Source organism: Ostrinia nubilalis, chromosome 12 (assembly GCF_963855985.1).
Source record: "Ostrinia nubilalis chromosome 12, ilOstNubi1.1, whole genome shotgun sequence".
Taxonomy (NCBI): Eukaryota; Metazoa; Arthropoda; class Insecta; order Lepidoptera; family Crambidae; genus Ostrinia; species Ostrinia nubilalis.
In genome coordinates, this window is record NC_087099.1 from 16,033,652 (window position 1) to 16,053,115 (window position 19,464).

At 39.9% G+C, this 19,464-nt stretch overlaps 1 protein-coding gene and 1 long non-coding RNA gene across 2 annotated transcripts in view; one reads left to right on the top strand and one right to left on the bottom strand.

Annotated features, from left to right (window-relative positions):
• Positions 1 to 16,577, top strand: part of LOC135077048 (scavenger receptor class B member 1-like) — a 28,295-nt gene extending 11,718 nt beyond the window's left edge. Inside the window, exons 4-11 of the mRNA XM_063971643.1 lie at positions 426 to 589; positions 11,693 to 11,840; positions 12,937 to 13,137; positions 13,500 to 13,624; positions 13,967 to 14,235; positions 15,361 to 15,479; positions 15,552 to 15,677; positions 15,777 to 16,577. Coding sequence (XP_063827713.1) covers positions 426 to 589; positions 11,693 to 11,840; positions 12,937 to 13,137; positions 13,500 to 13,624; positions 13,967 to 14,235; positions 15,361 to 15,479; positions 15,552 to 15,677; positions 15,777 to 16,016 — 1,392 coding nt within the window. The 3' untranslated portion in view covers positions 16,017 to 16,577. The remainder of the gene's footprint in view (positions 1 to 425; positions 590 to 11,692; positions 11,841 to 12,936; positions 13,138 to 13,499; positions 13,625 to 13,966; positions 14,236 to 15,360; positions 15,480 to 15,551; positions 15,678 to 15,776) is intronic.
• LOC135077063 (uncharacterized) lies at positions 16,578 to 18,670 on the bottom strand. The gene is made up of 2 exons (XR_010258377.1): positions 18,447 to 18,670; positions 16,578 to 18,366 (listed from the first exon to the last, which is right to left on the bottom strand). It is a non-coding gene; the product is annotated as an uncharacterized LOC135077063 (long non-coding RNA).
• Positions 18,671 to 19,464: the final 794 nt, after the last annotated feature.

The following is a 19,464-nucleotide window of genomic DNA, read 5'->3' on the forward strand; positions in this document are numbered from 1 at the left end:
CTTGCGCCCATAGATGGCGCTAACAGTAGTGAATGTTTTTTTATTTGCATTTTTTCATTGCGTGAAATAAAATTATTTCTATTCTATTTATTTAATAAGCTGGAAGCTGATTGGGACAAGCCGAATAGAAGGAAGAAAGACCCTTATCCAGCAGTGGATTACTATAGGCTGATGATCATAATTTAAGATTTTAAACTTTCGCGTTCCATTTCAAATAGACAAACACGGGTCTCAACGCTACATTTTTTATAGAGCGGACTCAATTAAGTCTGCTTGCAACCACGGCTGCAGCATAGCAGCCGAAACGTCAAGCCGTGAGTACATATGTAACTCATATAAAAATGTCGCGTTAAGACCCGTGTTTCTCTATTTTAGATGATCATAATTGTCCACATTGATGCAACTGTACGTTTTCTTGTGTCCAGCGGACCCACCTGACGTACGGCTCCGAGATCCACGAGTTGCTGAGCCTGGAAGCACACGGCATCCACGTGTCGGCCTACCTGTTCAACGTGACCAACGGAGAAGCCTTCCTGAGCGGAGAAGATGACAAGATGAAGGTGGAAGAAATCGGCCCCTTTACTTACAAGTAAGTTGGACTTCTAGTAGGTACGTTTAGCCTGGATGTGGGATTTGTAGGTACTCTACATATATTTTAGGTATATTCTGGAGGGTAGCCAAAGAATTAATCCAACCGCCGAATAGGCGATGCCGCAAGCCAGCAGCCAGACGACAAAAAAGAAGATTTATTTTACTTCTGGTCAGTGGGTCCAGCTTTTGAGGATCAGATTCTGAAGACTGAGTTCCAGGACTTTTCCAAAGACAACGGCGTGATAGCCACGCCCCTGTCTGAATGAAAATACAGCAAGCTGAGGCTATAGTACGAGAGCCCACGACCAAAATTTTTGTCTCATAGCAATACGGCCAAAACCGCATCAAATCGATAGATACGATTATCCTGAACTCGAAAATACCAATATCAGACATTTTCCGCGTAGCGTTTGATCTGACCGAATTTTCAAAATTGTCAAAGAATTTTACCGAACTGCATCATAGCAATATGTCTGATTTGCAGACTGTAGTTGAATGATAGTTCTGAGATACCGGAAACATTATTTTCAGACGTTAGTGGTGTAGCGCAAACCCGTAAAATCACTTAAAAAAATAAAAAATGAGACAAAAAAAATGTCTCATAGCAATACGTCTGAAAATCTTTTTTATTAGTAAATTTTGGTTATTTGATGCGAACAAAACAATTTTCAGACGGAAATGTGAACGCATTAAATTTTGAGACCGTTTTGAAAATGTTAACAAATTTTACCGATCGGTATCATAGCAATATGTCTGAAAATTGTTGGACATGATAAAATAAGTTGTCGACATGTGCAAAAAATTTATATCAGACAAATTAAGTGTAGCACCTTCTCTATCATACTGTGGCGGCTGCATCTGAAACATAAAATAAAACATTAGTAATACATAATAAGATATAAAAAGTCATACAAACGTAAAAAGTAATATATTTTAGCTAACTTAGATTCTATAAAATAATTAAATCGCTCAATATATATCTATAATATACTTACATAAATATTCATATATTTAGATACATATTTGCATTGTATAACTTATTCTAAACATAAAAAATATTATAAATCAAATGCTTACATTGTTTAAAAAACATTACCTCCTTTGCGTCGGTCGGTTAAGTTGATGCTATTTATAGAACACGCTCAGCCCGTCGCACGCGCCGCGTAGTAGGCAAACGTTTTTTCTGTATGTACTATTGTTCGAAGCTCGGCCGCCGCCCGACGCAGAGCCAGTCCGCTCGTACGCGTCTTGCTATGCGCTTCCAATTTGTTATTTGAATACTACTTGCCGGCTTTCGCTAGTTCTATCGCATTTCTTCATCTTGATAATCTATTGTACGTTTCTTTCTACTGTATATTGTGCTATCTTCTTCCTACTGTGAATGTACGACTGTGTTCTTCCGCAATAAACGGAGTTAACAAATTTAAGTGGGTGTTGTTTCTACTAAACCTCAACAACATCTACACTGGTGACCCTCGATATTGAACTGAAGCACCTTCATCCACGAGAATAGTGACCTGGGATCATCGCTCATCATGTCAAAACCAGGTACCGATAACGCCGAACCGAAAACACCTACAAATATTTTGCTTAACGCTGCGAGTTTTGAAACGCCAACGGGCCCAACGGCCACCCACAATGTTGGCGCGAGCTCAGAGAGCAGAGGAGATGTTTTTAAAGTTGGTGTGAAAATACCTCCATTTTGGCCTGATCGCCCAGCTTTGTGGTTCGCACAAATTGAAGGACAATTCGTTATTGCCGGAATTACTTCAGATATTACGAAATTCTATTACGTATGCGGAAATTTAGAACACCAATATGCAATTGAAGTAGAAGATATTATACAAAATCCACCTAGAGAAAATAAATACAGCACACTAAAACGAGAATTAATTAATAGAATTTCGTCTTCTAAGGAACAAAAAGTGAAACAACTATTAAACGATGAAGAATTAGGGAATAGAAAACCATCTCAATTTTTGAGACATTTGATGCACTTAGCAGGCCCAAACGTCCCAGAGGAATTTATCAAGACTATTTGGTCTAGTAGACTACCTACAAGTGTACAACCAATAATAGCTTCGCAATCCGACATGGCCTTAGATAAATTAGCTGAATTGGCAGATAAAATTCAAGCGATCGCATCACCCAGCTCACAGGTCGCCGAAGTTACACCCTCAACGTCTGCAACACCTGGAACGCAACCCTATCATTTAATGGTGATGGAAGGACTAGCAAGGCAAGTTGAACAGTTATCTAAACAAGTAGAAGCACTAACGCTGAGACAAAGTCGACCACAGTTTAGAGGACGCGACTCCAGATCTCGTTCACGCTCCAGATCAAGACCTCACGACGTGTGCTGGTATCACCACACCTTCGGCTCTAAGGCAAGGCGTTGTACGAAACCCTGCACATTCAAGCCGGAAAACGGTCAAGGCAGCCACTAATCGCGGCGAATGACTGCCTCTCTTGCAATGGCCGCCTCTTCGTGTGTGATAGAAAAACTAAAATAAGATTTTTAGTAGACACAGGCTCAGATTTATGTGTGTTTCCGAGATCAGCTACGAAAGGCCATCACACAAAAACCAAATACGAGTTGTATGCAGCAAATAACACAGTTATTAATACCTACGGGTACACACAACTTCAACTAGACCTTGGACTTCGTCGCAGTTTCACCTGGAAGTTCGTGATAGCTGACGTCACAAAGCCAATTATAGGAGTCGATTTTTTAAGTTACTATAACTTACTCATTGACTGCCGCAACCACCGTCTCATAGACAATATAACCGATCTGTCTGTCGCAGCAATACATTATGGAAGCGAACTTGACGAAACATTGGCCATCAAAGCAGTATGTGGAAACTCGGCTTACCATGACTTACTGCGCAAGTACCCAGAGATCACACGACCTTCAGGATCACCCTCCGAGCCAAAACACAACACACGCCACTACATACGCACAACGCCAGGACCTCCCGTCGCAGCTCGACCACGTCGTTTGGCTCCAGATCGCCTCAAGATTGCGAAGAAGGAATTCGAAGAGATGCTCATGAATGGCACAGCTCGAAGATCGGATAGCCCGTGGTCGTCGCCCTCAGATCATAGAAGGGAATAGATGTGAAACGGGGGCGTGGCGCGTGTCTCCGCGATATGCCCAGAAACGAACATCGCCCGCGACGCCAGGTTAGTCGCGATTCAGTCGTACTGAGGAAATGTTCTCCGATATCGTTGGATAATGCGTCGTAACGTGCAATAACATAAGTGAAACGAAGAACTACAGGAACAATGAAGTCATTTACCACATGTAAGTATTGCAAATCCATTGGTATTTTGCATATAAATAAAAAAAACTAAACATTTTTACGAACGAATTCAGTGCCGTGACATTTACTGCGATATCGAAATTAGTGGTGATAAAAATTCAAACACGTTGTACATTGACGATTTAGTTAGCAACCACTTTATGTCATGCGTAACTACTGCGCAATGTATTTTATTTCTTCCGATATCCACTGACGCGTGAAAATACACAGTACGGCCGCATGTGCCGGTCGTAACATAGTGCAGGGCTCGTGTTCTAATACGGTTTCCTATTATCGATAAATAGAAGTAAATTATTATTTTCTATTTTCTAATTTTGAATGAAAAAATCATGAGTTGCTTGCGATTTTTAAGTTTTTACAAAAACAATAACAATAGTAGAAGGGATTAGTAACTGTCAACTATGTGATTACTATAAGAGCTAGTTGAAAGCCTAATATAGGCATTATTTTTGATAAACAGGCGGTACGAATTTCGCCATAATTAAAAAGTTAATGCGCGATAGTAGTTAATAATAATTACAGTGATCCTGTTATTATTATTAAAGTGAATAATAATATATTACCAATGTTGTAAATACTGGTAAAAATCGCAAGTACCTACTTAACCCATGACTTTTCATACAAACTTTGTCAGTCTATAACTTCTATACTCCATCGATAACGACATTGAGCTTTAGTTGGGGTAAATTAAATTAATATAAGGTAACTTCATTTAGTCCCAATAATTGATTCTGAGTTTTTCGTCCATACAAAATGGAACTGACTCCTTTATGCAAAAATCGTTAAAGAACATAATAATAACGTATAATAATAAAAAGGTTTTCATACAAGCATTTTTTAAACCAATTTCGAGCCTTGCCCCCAGGATTTAAAGTATCGATATCTTATCGACTCCATTTTATCTTTCTTCTCTCTAATTGCTTTTTTCAAAGTGTGCGTCACGTCACGCGGCCATTGATTGGCCATAAGGCACGCCTTCTGGCCAATCACAGCACTTTTAAGCCGGTTGCACATGTTGTCGTAGACTCTCAGTCGCTTTGTTTTTACACAGTTGAATGTGTGTGTGGGAGCTGTGGTGGGGGAAATGTGGGGACACTGGTTCTCGTTGTAGTTACGCGCGACTTCATATCTATTCTCTTTCTATGATCTGAGTCGTCGCCCCTTCATCTCGTCCCTAAAAAAGATGACGGGTGGCGTCCATGCGGAGACTATCGCGCCTTGAACGCAAGAACTATTCCAGACCAATACCCAATCAAACATCTGCAAGATTTCGCTTATCAACTATCAGGTTCCAGAATATTCTCAAAAATAGACCTAATCAAGGCATACAATCAATTGCCAGTAAATCCAGACGATATTCCGAAAACGGCTATAACGACACCCTTTGGGTTGTTCGATTTTCCCTTCATGACGTTTGGCCTACGCAACGCAGCACAGACGTTCCAGAGATTTATCGATGAAGTGCTGCAGGGACTCGATTTTGCGTTCGGGTACATTGACGACATCCTGGTCTACTCAGAAAGTAAAGAACAGAATTTAGAGCACCTCAAAATTATATTCGAGCGTTTCAAAAAATATGGAGTTCTCATCAACACGTCAAAATGCGTCTGGGGAGCAGAAGAAGTCACATTCTTGGGACATAAAGTTACGACTGAAGGCATAAGTCCGCTCGAGGAGAAAGTTGCAGCAATAAATAACTACCCAGAACCTAAAACCGCAAAAGAGTTGAGGAGATACCTGGGAATGCTTAACTACTACAGAAGATTTATACCTCAAGCAGCTAAAATACAAGGACCTCTCAACGATCTTCTTACCGGCAACATTAAAGGATCTACACCTATAAAAATAACAGAAGAAGCCCTGAACAGTTTTAGAGAATCAAAAAGCAGTCTATCTCGAGCAACACTTCTCTCGCATCCAGATAATCAAGCAGAACTGGCTCTCTTCACTGATGCATCTGACGAAGCACTGGGCGCTGTAATACAACAAAGAAAAGACAACAAATGGACACCTCTTGGGTTCTTTTCAAGAAAATTATCAGCCGCGCAGAAGAAATATAGTCCTTATGACCGAGAGTTACTCGCCATCTACGAAGGAATCAAATATTTCCGTTACATGCTGGAAGCTAGAACGTTCACAGTCTTCACAGACCATAAACCGATAACGTTCGCCTTCAAGACTAAACGCGACAAGTGCTCTCCACGTCAATTTCGATACCTAGATCTGATATCACAGTACACCACCGACATACGACACATCGCAGGTCAAGACAACATCATTGCCGATGCGCTGTCGCGAATCGAACAAATTTCAACACCAATAAACTTTGAAGAACTTGCACGCGACCAGGCTCAAGACCCTGAACTGCAAGACCTCATCAAGAATGGCTCATCTCTGAAATTACAAAAAATAGCAACAAACAATGAATTGTTGTACTGTGACACATCAACTGAAACTACACGTCCATACGTAACGCCAAGATTCAGGCAACAGGCGTTTTCTACGATCCACAATCTAAGCCATCCTGGAGTAAAGACCACGACACAATTAGTAACGCAAAGATACGTTTGGCCAGGAATACGCGCTGACTGCAAAACATGGGTTCAACAATGCGAAGAATGCCAACGTAACAAAATAACCCGTCACTCTTCCTCTCCATTTGCCACATTTCCTGTTCCTTCCGAACGTTTCTCCCACGTCCACCTCGACTTAATTGGTCCCTTGCCCTATTCATCTGGTTACCGATACTGCCTCACAGCCGTGGACAGGTTCACACGATGGCCAGAGGCCTACCCACTGGTAGACATCACAGCCGAATCGTGCGCCAACGCCTTCATGTCCGGTTGGGTGGCACGCTTCGGGTGCCCACACACCATCACCACGGACCAGGGACAGCAATTCCAGTCTCACCTGTTCCAGAGCATCATCAAGCTAGTCGGCGCCAAACACAGTCCAACCACGGCGTACCACCCTCAATGCAATGGTATGGTTGAACGCATGCACAGACAACTGAAGACTGCCATTATGTGCCATAACAACCCACAATGGTCCGAGATCCTACCATTGGTGCTTTTGGGAATGAGAAGCGCATGGAAGGAAGATCTCAAAACCTCGTCAGCTGAACTCGTTTACGGTGAGCCACTGAGATTGCCAGGCGAATTCTTCACGCCACTGCCAGCAGACACCACAGTAGACGTCACTGACTTCATCTCACGTCTGCGAAGACATATGGCAAATCTGTCTCCTACACCAGCATCCAACCACAGTAACAAAACATTCTACTTACCAAAGGATGTTTTCTCAGCAGACCATGTTTTTCTACGCCGGGGTCCAGCGAAACGAGCACTCCAGTCACCTTATACAGGTCCTCACCGAGTCCTGGAGCAATCTAGAAATGGCAAAACCTTGAGATTAGAAGTAAACGGCAAAGATACCACTGTAACCATCGACAGAGTAAAACCTGCTTATGGCGTACGCAGTCCCAGTACTCCCAGCAGCTCGACAAGCACAAATGTAACACACCCAGCCGTACCAGTTTCTGATGACCCACCACCTGAAAGAAAGACTCGAAGTGGAAGAGTCGTTCGATTTCCTGACTACTATCGCCCGTGAAACGGTCTCGGTGGGGGAGTATTGTGGCGGCTGCATCTGAAACATAAAATAAAACATTAGTAATACATAATAAGATATAAAAAGTCATACAAACGTAAAAAGTAATATATTTTAGCTAACTTAGATTCTATAAAATAATTAAATCGCTCAATATATATCTATAATATACTTACATAAATATTCATATATTTAGATACATATTTGCATTGTATAACTTATTCTAAACATAAAAAATATTATAAATCAAATGCTTACATTGTTTAAAAAACATTACCTCCTTTGCGTCGGTCGGTTAAGTTGATGCTATTTATAGAACACGCTCAGCCCGTCGCACGCGCCGCGTAGTAGGCAAACGTTTTTTCTGTATGTACTATTGTTCGAAGCTCGGCCGCCGCCCGACGCAGAGCCAGTCCGCTCGTACGCGTCTTGCTATGCGCTTCCAATTTGTTATTTGAATACTACTTGCCGGCTTTCGCTAGTTCTATCGCATTTCTTCATCTTGATAATCTATTGTACGTTTCTTTCTACTGTATATTGTGCTATCTTCTTCCTACTGTGAATGTACGACTGTGTTCTTCCGCAATAAACGGTTGTTTCTACTAAACCTCAACAACATCTACAATACAACTTTTTGATACACTTAAAGTGTCTGAAAACAGGTTTTTGGTAATCATGGCAGCAATACGAAAAGTTGAAAAAAATAATTATCCGTATTGCTATGATACAGGTCGGCTAAATTTGTTGACATTTTCAAAAATGCGCACAGGCTATATGCTACGCGCAAAATGTCTGAAAACAAACTTTTTCGTAATACAATTATAAAATCTATGTACATTTTCACTATCAGACGTATTGCTATAATACCGACTGTCTTTTTTTTTGACACAGCAGAAATGGCCTCCCACTCAATTGCTACACTTTCGACCGTTACTACACAAATCATACAATCTAACGATTTTATAGGGTTTTTGCCGTATTGCTATGAGACATGGTTTTGGTCGTGGGCTCTCGTACTACTACAGATGGGGAGATTTTCAGTTTAAGTTAAGGAACCTTCCCTTCATAGTCCAATGCAGGAAGCAGTAATTTATGGACCCACAACATCATTAACCCTAGATAGCTAACGTTCGTCAAAATGACGACCACGTAACAAATATCATCCTGTATCTTTCTAATTATTGTGCGTACGGTTTTGTGCTTTCGCGCCAACTTAGCGACCGCTAGACTGCGCCGTGTGATGCTCGTGTTTAGCCGGTAAGTAATTTTGTTTACGAGATATTGGGTGCATGCTCGTCATTTTGACGAATAGTTAGCTTTTATGTAACTTTTGTTTCTTTATCCTGTATCTTTCTAATTATTGTGCGTACGGTTTTGTGCTTTCGCGCCAACTTAGCGACCGCTAGACTGCGCCGTGTGATGCTCGTGTTTAGCCGGTAAGTAATTTTGTTTACGAGATATTGGGTGCATGCTCGTCATTTTGACGAATAGTTAGCTTTTATGTAACTTTTGTTTCTTTGTTATGTTTTATGCTGTGCTTTGATTTTGCTTTTATTTCTTTTAGTTTTTACATAAATTGTGAAAAATGGCTACGAGGTTGATTATCACTGACGAAGAAATAATCGTGCATTAGAAAATGATTATTGTGGTGAGGATTGTTCTTCTGGAAGTGAAAATGAAGACGACTAATTGGTCGACGACGTGCAGAGTGATATTCACGATGAAGCTTCTGACAATGATGAAGTACATGAAAGATCACCTTCAGAAGTTCTTCTAGTTGGCGAGTCTCATGAAGATTCTACTTTATCAGAGTCTAACCTTATTATAAACTTGACTCAAGCTAACATTCGAGGCAAAAATCGTCACGTGTGGTCAGCATGGCCTTTATGGCCATGCTTCTTCTCGAGCCTCTGCAATAAATATCGTCCGCACGACTAGAGGGCCAGGTCGTTCACTCAAAAATATTACAAGCCCTTTAGATATATTCCGTTCCTTTATGACTGATGAAATTTGTGAGGAAATTTTGAAAAGAGCGCGGTGAAGGTCAAGGTGAAGGTCAAGTTGCAACCCCATCAGGTTCTGGAAGTTCTCTGACAGTTGAAAATATCACTGTAAGGAAAAGAAAAAGCTGCAGTTTGTGTTCCTATAAAAAAGGCGTATGACAAAGAACCAATGTAACAGTTGCAAAGCTCCTATTTTTGGGGAGCATTTGGTTGACTTTTGCCCAACTTGCGCCAAAAAAATTTAAGTCATTTGTCATTTATTACTAATCTTGATATGTGTTCTTGAAACTAACCCCAAAAAAAAATGTTTTCTACTTAAAAGTTCCTAATTTAGTCTTTGTAAGTTTAAGTGCCTCATTATTATAGGTGTCATTTAAAATTAGTGATTTATAAGATTAAAACTTTAGTAAATGTTATTTTTCAAATAATAATTTTTAATTTATACCCTAAAGTTAAAATAAAACAATAAAACTAATTAAAATATAAACCCATTTTAATAAAATAAGCAAATAAAATATACTCGTCAAAAAGTCAAATGGTTAGCTTTTCATGGTAGTCTATGAACGTTAGCTATCTAGGGTTAAGTTAAATACACGTTCTATAAAATGTTCAATGGTATTCCGAACTAGGCTACCACATAAAGTCGCAATCATAAAGAAGAAAAACAGCTATTTTACCTCTTACAAGACAACTTTTCACATAATTCTTATTTCCAAGGCACACATTAACCCTTTATAATTTGCACTAACTGCCCTATAAACTGTAAACTCATATTTATGAGATTTGCGGTTAACCTTCTATCACATAATTACTACTTGGTCCAAAATAATCACGACTCTATGATCAGGTTAGAAGTTCATTTATTCACTACAGTCTCTTGTCCTACTTTATAGCAATTGATTACTCAAACATTACGTGGCTTTTAATAAAATCGAGAAAATATCTCAAAGTGCTTGTTATGTCATATTAAGATGTGTCATTTATTATTTATGAACAAGTATTATCTCGAGGCGCTTGCACTTGCAAAGGTCTATGTATATTCATAGCTCAGTTTTGCATAAATATTAGTTAATTTGCAGTAGACATATTAATTAGATTAATAATTCCACCTGGTGCAACACTTTTAAAAATACGAAATAAACCTCTGCTTATGTGGTCGTCCTTGCTCATAAAATAGCTGTAGGTGTCCTATTTATTAAAAAATAAAATAAAGTCGTATACCTGTTTTTATTATGCTCGTAAAATTTCCGATATTGCGATACAGTTGCATGCACCATTGTCATGTTCACGGAAGAATTGTAAAATAATTAATAAAATAAATAATAAATAACCGAAGCGATACTGAAAGTTTACAAGACCTATAAAACCCTACACATTGTTCCTATTATACATTACATGTATTTCGGCCATGAGGCTATTAGTACGTAGTACTCATTATTATACTCGTACTATTCTATTAGAGAGAGAGGGGAAGATTTGGCTAAGGAGGGAGATATCCCTTTTGACACTATTACCTACTAGTATGAGGGAAGCCAGAATTCGACTTCTATGGAATCATCATCATCATTTCAACCATTGGACGTCCACTGCTGAACATAGGCCTCCCTAATGCTTTCCACGTTGATCGATTGGTAGCGGCCTGCGTCCAGCTCTTCCCTGCTACCTTTACGATGTCGTCGGTCCACCTTGTACGTGGACGTCCCACGCTGCGTTTTCCGGTACGCGGCCTCCATTCCAGAACCTTGCTGCCCCATCGGCCGTCAGTTCTGCGTACTATGTGCCCTGCCCATTGCCACTTCAGCTTGCTAATCCGTCGGGCTATGTCAGCGACTTTAGTTCGTTTACGGATTTCCTCATTTCTGATTCGATCTCGCAAAGAAACACCAAGCATAGCCCTCTCCATAGCACGCTGTGCAACTTTGAGCTTCTGTATAAGGCCTATAGTGAGAGGCCACGTTTCCGAGCCATAAGTTATCACTGGTAACACACATGGTTGTAGACTTTCGTCTTCAGGCACTGAGGTATTTTGGACGAAAAGATGTTGCGTACTTTCCCGAACGCTGCCCAGCCGAGTTGGATTCGACGAGAGACGAGACAAGACGAGAAGTTGGCTCCATGGAATAAGAAACGTCAAAATTATAATAGTTTTTTTCCATCCTTTAGGGAGCTCCGCAGCAATTTGGACATCGAGTTCGACGAGGAGGCGGGGGTAGTGCGGTACTCCCCTCTAGCCAAGCCGGTGTTCATGCCCGACGAGTCCATAGCGCACCCTCGGGACGTGGTGGTCACCATGCCGAACATTGCTATGCTGGTGAGTTGGTTTTTTAATTAGGATCGTCTTCTTCTTCCTCAGTCCCTCAGTGATGAGACTCGCGACCACATATAGTGTTCCTCCACAGACTGCGGTCATAAGCTGTGTGGACGTCATCATCATCATCATCATCATCATTTCAGCCATAGGACGTCCACTGCTGAACATAGGCCTCCCCCAATGCTTTCCATGTTGATGGATTGGTAGCGGCCTGTATGGACGTACTCCTAATTAATGTTAAATTAACTAGGATCTCCTCCCTGTTAAGAGGTGCCTTGAGCAACGCGTACTTAGTATCTTATTTTGTTATTATCTTGGCCTTGACCATAACCTATCAAAAAAGTGAAATTTGCTTCTACTAGCTTAGTTGCTTGATATAGTAAATTCATCACTATACCTATATGCTATAGTAAGCTGCTATAGTAAATACATAACTAAAAAAATAAGTAATAGAGACGAAATATGGCGAAACTATGTAAACAATTCGTGCGGTAATTTGGATGACTAATCACTTATGACTTACGATGTCTTTGAAGTGTTTTTTGGGCTTGTTATTCTTGATGGTCTTAATATTTCTTATTCTAATTTTAGCTCGTTTTTAGGGTTCCTTACAGATAAAAACGAAAAATTGGAACTCTTATCAGGATCATAATCGTGGAGGTATTGAGTTCAATTTAAATTAAACTAAGGTCTACAGTCCCTTGACTCCGTGAAAAAAATTACTTTCTTAATTGAAAGGAACAAATGGAACCAAATCATATTTACCTACAATTTTGAAGGGAACCCGGTGTACGATTCGCACTTGCCTCGTTATTGCAAACGTGTTGTTTATTATTGTACCTTAAGTAATTAGGGATATACCTGTTATTGGTCAGACTGTTAGTCAATTTTTAACGTTCTAAACATTAGACTAAAAAACTTAGGCACTACGTCGTGCAAGAGTGATCGCTAATATTAATAACGAAGCTCTATGTAAACACATTTTTTCACACATGCCAGCTGCGCTGGTGAGATAAGCTGCACTTCTCTTTAACATAAGACCACATTTTATTGTACCACACTATTTCAGTGAATAACTAAGCTTTGAATCTTCCAGGCCATGTCATCTATGACCAGTAAGGAGCCGTACTTCACTCAATTGGCGTTCAAGCTACTCCTCAACCACCTGAAAACAAAATCCTTAGTGAACCAGACTGCCGAGGAGTTCCTCTGGGGGTACGACGAACCTCTCATCAAGCTTGGGAACACCATCCTGCCGGGGTGGATCAGCTTTGAGAAGCTTGGCCTTATGGATAGAGTAAGTATCTGGCCCATTCATTGTCCCGAAGCAGTGGTAGGGTTCATACTGGGACGTGTAAAAGTGCTTTTTAAAAGCCTAATATTTGCAAAAATAAATGAGTATAGATTTTTTTATGAGTAGTAGGTAAGAGTTTTTTCTAGTAGTTTTTTGAGAAGTTTTATGTAGCGCAGGGTTGACAAACCTTGGTATTTGAAAATCAGCTTTCTACGATACAACAAACAAAGTTGTGAGATCTTTTCTATCAACAACAACTTGATGACATTTTCTGTGTCAGACTGAACAAAAAAATAAGTTATGAACTACTGCTTACACCCAGCGTCTAGTTAGGACTGAAAACTTTACAAATTTGTTTGTTTCAGTTGTACGATACAAAAACGGAGTACCGTTTAGAAGTTGCTATGGATCAGTTTGAAAAATTCCACATCCTGAAGATGAATGGGGTCCAAGGGCTCAAGGTATGGGACTTTGAAGACCCCACGAAGCGGTAATTCAATATTTTGAAAAACAAATAATTTGCGCCCTGCACAAACCAACTTTGAAATAAACATTATGGTTAAAGCAATCTTCTATAGAAGAAAGAACTGAAACTCTTAATAACACAAGCGTTAAACAGACTCTGTTCAACCATCTAATATTTCAATACGCAAAAGTTTTTGACCCAAAGACACCACGTGCGATTGCGGTCAAATACCTGCCTTGGTATGCATAAATACGGAACTCTAAAAAGGATATAGCTTTACCTCGGAAAAGAACATAATTATTTCGAAATTCATTCAGCTGGGTGTATATAAGATAAGCCAATTACTTATTACTGTTGCTCTTCCAGGTCCGAATGTAATTCCTTCGCCAACGCTTATGAAGGCATCATGTATCCCAATGAGATGAAGCCAGGAACCCCACTGAAGATCTTCAGGAATGTACTGTGCCGGTTCCTCCCACTAGACTACCAGGGGAATATGACCCTGGAAAGTGGAGTCGACGCTTTGCAGTACAAGGTCAGCAAGACGACTTACGACATCAACAATGATACCGAGTGCCTCTGCGGGAGAGGCATGTGCATCAATGGAGTCTCTGACTTGTCCCCTTGTTATTACAGTAAGTATTTAATTTAGTCTTTAATACTGAAAATATTTATAACACTGACCTACCTAGAAACCTTAGACATAGAAATAGACTAGTCATAGTCATAGTCATAGTCATTTATTCCATAAACAATAACATTATCGTATTATCGTTCCACCTTTCACTAAATTACATACATCTAGTTAGCTCAGGAACCTATCATATGTCAATAAAAATATATAACATGATACCTAAGGAAATAAAAGGCATTGAAAAAGATAATTTGTTTTGTAAAAAATTAAAAGAATGGCTACTAAGTAAATGTTTCTACACGTTAAAAGAATTCTTTGATCTCAAATCTAGATAAATAAATAAATATACCTAAGCAATTGTCTGTAATATTGTTATTTTGATAATTTAGATTTTAATATTGTATGTACCTATAATGTTGCAATGCCCTTACAGGGCCATGTTTCGGGACTCTGTATTAATATTTAAGATCCAAATGTACCAACATGATGCAATAAACATATATGACTATGACTATTGACTACCTACCAACATGTTTACTTGCAAATAAATGATTATTATTATTACGATGGAACAAACTCTAGCTTCTAAGGCCCAGAACACACAGTGAAACGCAACTGCAACAAAACTGCAACTTCTAGTTACTTTTGAGTTGCATCTAAGTTTCTGCCATAGCGTCTGTTGAGAGACCTCACATGACGCGACCAGTTTGAAACCGGTTTGAAACACGTTGCAAATCAGTCGAATTGAAACCGTCGTGCAGGAAACTCGCGTTGCGTTTCATTCATCGGATTTGGCTTCTTTTGGCTGAAGACGAACAAAAAAACATTACATTTGTGTTAGAAGTGGAAAAGTATCCTTGCTTGTATAATAAAACACACTATCAAGCTACTCTCGCTCTCGAAGAACTCATTTTGCAGACGTCTAATCTCAAAGAAAACCGAAATGATTGTGGTTGCAGCGTGTGTGGAAAATGGTTGAAACTGGTTTCAAATCAATAATTTCAAAAGGGTTTCGTTGTAGTTGCTTTTCACCGTGTGTTCTGGGCCTTACTCAACTTACAAATCGATCGGCATACATTATTTGTGTAAAATAAGTTTTCCAAAAGATAAATCTTTCTATTCACAGGTCTACCCCTGGCTTTATCTAACGCCCACTTCTTATACGGTGATTCCAAACTATTTGAACGAGTTGAAGGCTTGAATCCCAATGAAGAACAACATGGCAGTAATTTTCTTATTGAACCGGTAAGAAAACATTAACATTCTGTTAAAAGAGTTATATTGTTATTGTAATAAAAAATGTTTTTCTGATTTCAGAGAATCGGCATAGCACTGAAGTCCGAGTTTAGTGTCCAAGTTAATGTGGTGGTGAACAAAGTTGACTTCAACAAAGAAGTCGAACGCTTCTCCGAATTCGTCGTACCGATCTGCTACTTCAAAATGGTGAGAATTGACTATTTTTCCTGGCTGTTTCGCAGTTGTCTATTTATTTTGGACTAATACGCCATAGTGTAATATTTGTTTGTTTTTTATTGGTTTCAGGTCCAACCTGAGCTTCTGGAAGCTAACAAGTACAACCTAAATCTTATGTACGTCATCGGCCCTGCCATAGTGTTAAGTCTCCAAATATTCCTGGTTCTCCTAGGCTTGCTGATGCTGGCTTATTGCGTCTATCTATTATTGCCACACTTCGTCAGGAGTTCAGGCCAAGGCATCATCTTCCAGACGTCCAAAGATAATAAATCACCAGCAACTAAGCTACCTCTGCTAGGGTCACGATAGAAAAAGCCTAGGTTGGGAATACTAGTCTTTAATTAGGTTTTTTAATTGTTTAGGGAGTGGTGTACATTCATGGTTCAAATCTATCTAAATCTTTAAAAGTGAAAGGTCACTGACTCACTCATCACGAAATCTCAGAAACTAAAGTGCTAAGAGTCTTAAATTTTGCAAGGGGGTTCCTTTTAAAACGTAGGTGCTCACTAAGACGGGATTTTCCAAAATTCTACCCCTAAGGGGGTAAAACGGGATCCACGCTTACGAAGTCGTGGGCGGCCGCTAGTTGTAAATATTGTTGATAAGTTGGTTTAGTATACGAGTGGTACATAATATAAGTATTAGACATTTTATTGAGATAGTTGTGTGTAAATAATTTGTGATCCGAATTAGGATATAGTTAAGTCTCCTGTGATTTATGTTGTTAAACAATATTAGTTAAATAGATTAATTTAGAATAAGTTTAGATACCTACTTGATGTAATTAATTGTGATGGTATAATTAGTTAGCACAAGAATGAATTGCCTTACGCTTACTTAGTACCTACTGTAAAAATGAATAAACGGTAGTAAGTATTTAAATGTCTTTATTTTAAGATACAAAAATGTATTATTTTCATTTAAAAAATACAATATAAATAAATTTTAACACATTCATACCTCCCCAATCTTATGGGACCCTAGACTCGGAAGAAATCTGCATAGTAGTCTAGCGACGCGTCTTCGTCCGAGGAATCCGAGCTGAAGCTCGTGTCATCGTTGTCACAGCTGCTTGATGAGGGCCTCTTCCTTCGCCGCCTGTCTCTCTTGAGAAACTCGCGGAACTCCCGCAGCGGCGGGTGGTCGTGGACCACCGGCTCGTACACAGTCCGCACAGGAACTATCACAGGCGGCTGAGCTGGCATGAACGGCATCGGCATTGCATACGGAGGTGCTACAGGCACTACCGAGTTTATCGGCACTGGTTCTATACCATTTTTCGATTCATCATCACCATCTATCATGATGATGCCTTCCCAAAAAAGTAGCATGAGACAAACAGACCACGGGTTCATGCTGCTCAAATTCAGAACTAATAATGCATTCGCAAATTCAAAGCCAATAGAGATTGCATGACCAGTAGTGCCCACGTAAGCAGCTAATGAATAGCTATTGTTAACATACAGTCATTTATTATGTAAGTTTTAGCGAACGAAGAAATATTGAAGAATGCTTAATGGTTTATAGTTTAATCTATGTTCACATAAAAAAGTATCACAATATTACTGAACATTAACTGCTATCGTCTATCGGCTACTTGGAAGGACACTGACAGATTTGTGATTTTTTTATCCACTGGAGGCTTAAAAATAAGTTCTTTCCTGCCTGCCTTTAATTTCCGATTCATAATGCCACTCCTTAGTACAACGTGTCTTTTTCCATCACCACTAAATTCCTCGTCTTCACCAGCGGATACCAATAAAACGTTTGACTTTGGATTTCTTCCGCGACCTGTTACTATGTCGTATTTTTGTCTCCTTCTTCCATCGTCTATCTCGTTATCGTCCACCAGTCGCTCCGCCTCATTATTACTGAGCCTTTTTCTTATTTTGATGTCTCCATTGTTAGCAAGATACGTTAGTACTGGCTTAATGACTTCGCCATCACTAAAGTCACTTAGCGGTCTATTGCGCCCCATGCGTCTATTCATCCATTTCTTTCCCCTCCACCTCCTTAGCCGGCGGCGTCTCTTTGCGCGAACATACCAACCTGCAGAGCTGTCGGAGTCAGTATCACTCCCACAGCTTTCACTTGAATCACTTGATTTTACTGGTCGTGGTCTCGGCCGCCGGCGAATCAGCGGTGGCACGGGGACCATCATAATCGGCGGAGGCGGTGGCGGCAGCATTGGGGCGGGCATGGCAAACGCGGGCCCTGGGACTGGCTGTGGTGGGACTAGGGGTTGGGGCATAGGTGCATCCATACCGTTGCGGCACCTGCATTTCTGGTGACATGGTGAACAGTATGAAAAGAATGATGGGGTGCAGGATGGCATACAAACACAAGGTGGGCAGGGAGGGCAGTTTTTGGGCCTGGGGTTAGCTTGACAAAACTGTGGGGGTGGATGTGCTGGTATTGCCATTTGGACCGGCATGGGAACCGGAACGGGATAGGCGAAAGCGACAGGGCTCTCTGTGGTTGAAGTTGTGGTTGTCTTGATTACTACGGGTATAGGCATTGCAACTGCCACCTGAATTGGAGGTGGTGGCATCATTACCGGGGGCGGATAAACTGGTACAGGAATTTGCATAAAGATACTCTTAATCAGAAGTTGAATGATGACTATTTTCACCCATATCTGCTGTGACCTGAGAGAGTCCTGCAATAATAATATAACAAATAAAGTTTCGAAATATTAAGCATTATTTTTTGTAAATTTTATGTATAGAAAGTTCTTACATAAACCATAACTGTGCCGTTCAATAAATTTTGTATGTAAAAATCGTACTTCTCATGGCGGAAAATGAGTTTTATACCGACGTATTTGTTACATAACTCGACTATTGTGTAGTGAGCAAAACGAAAACTATTTCAGAGTCGACTATTTCGTAACTTACTGCCCTCGTAAAACCACCAAGCTAAAACCATGCTGCTGATATGATTGCAAGTAAATAATTCACAGGTACATTACTTTAGACTATAAATTCAACGTAAAATAAAAACATTGGTAAAGCCTTCATGGTTTCCTTGAAAATTTTCAATAGAAATACAGTCTAAGACTAATTTTTATCATTTTTTTTTTTGCAAATACGAGTAATGAATTGGTTAGTTTGAGAAGGGCCGGGGCAATAACTTAGGATTGCCTCGCACACAAAGTTTATGTAAGTTCTATGTAGGTAGGTAGCTGCAAAAACGTACTGTTAATAGTACTTTTAGGCCATTGTCTGGTTTTCATAGCTTTGCATAGCATAACAATTTTAAGACTTATTCCGTGTAAAATGTTGGCAAGATGAGCCATGTGGCTCGCACTGTGAAATAGTTATTAGATTTCATGTAGAACCAAGCTAAAGGTAGCGGGAAGGCGCTGGAATTGGAATTGTGGAAATCATTGGGGGAGGCCTATGTTCAGCAGTGGACGTCCTACGGCTGAAAATGAAGACGATGAGAGCCAAGCTTCTACATGAAAATATTTTTGGTGGGATTTCACTTCTTTTTGTAAGTTGCTGGGAAAACCTTTACCAATTTTCATGTATAAATTTAAATATTTTGTTATTAACAAGGAGTCCCTATATAAATTTTTAATATCAGTATCAACATTTGCAGGACTCATACAAACTTCCATCCCCTATTTCAATGTGATGCGATGGGTGTTGCATTCATTCTCTAAGAAGCAACTATCATTTAAGTGAGACTTTATATTGAGTTTTTTTTCGATTGAACTCTTTCCTATAACAACCGGTCCTGCGCAGCCCGCATG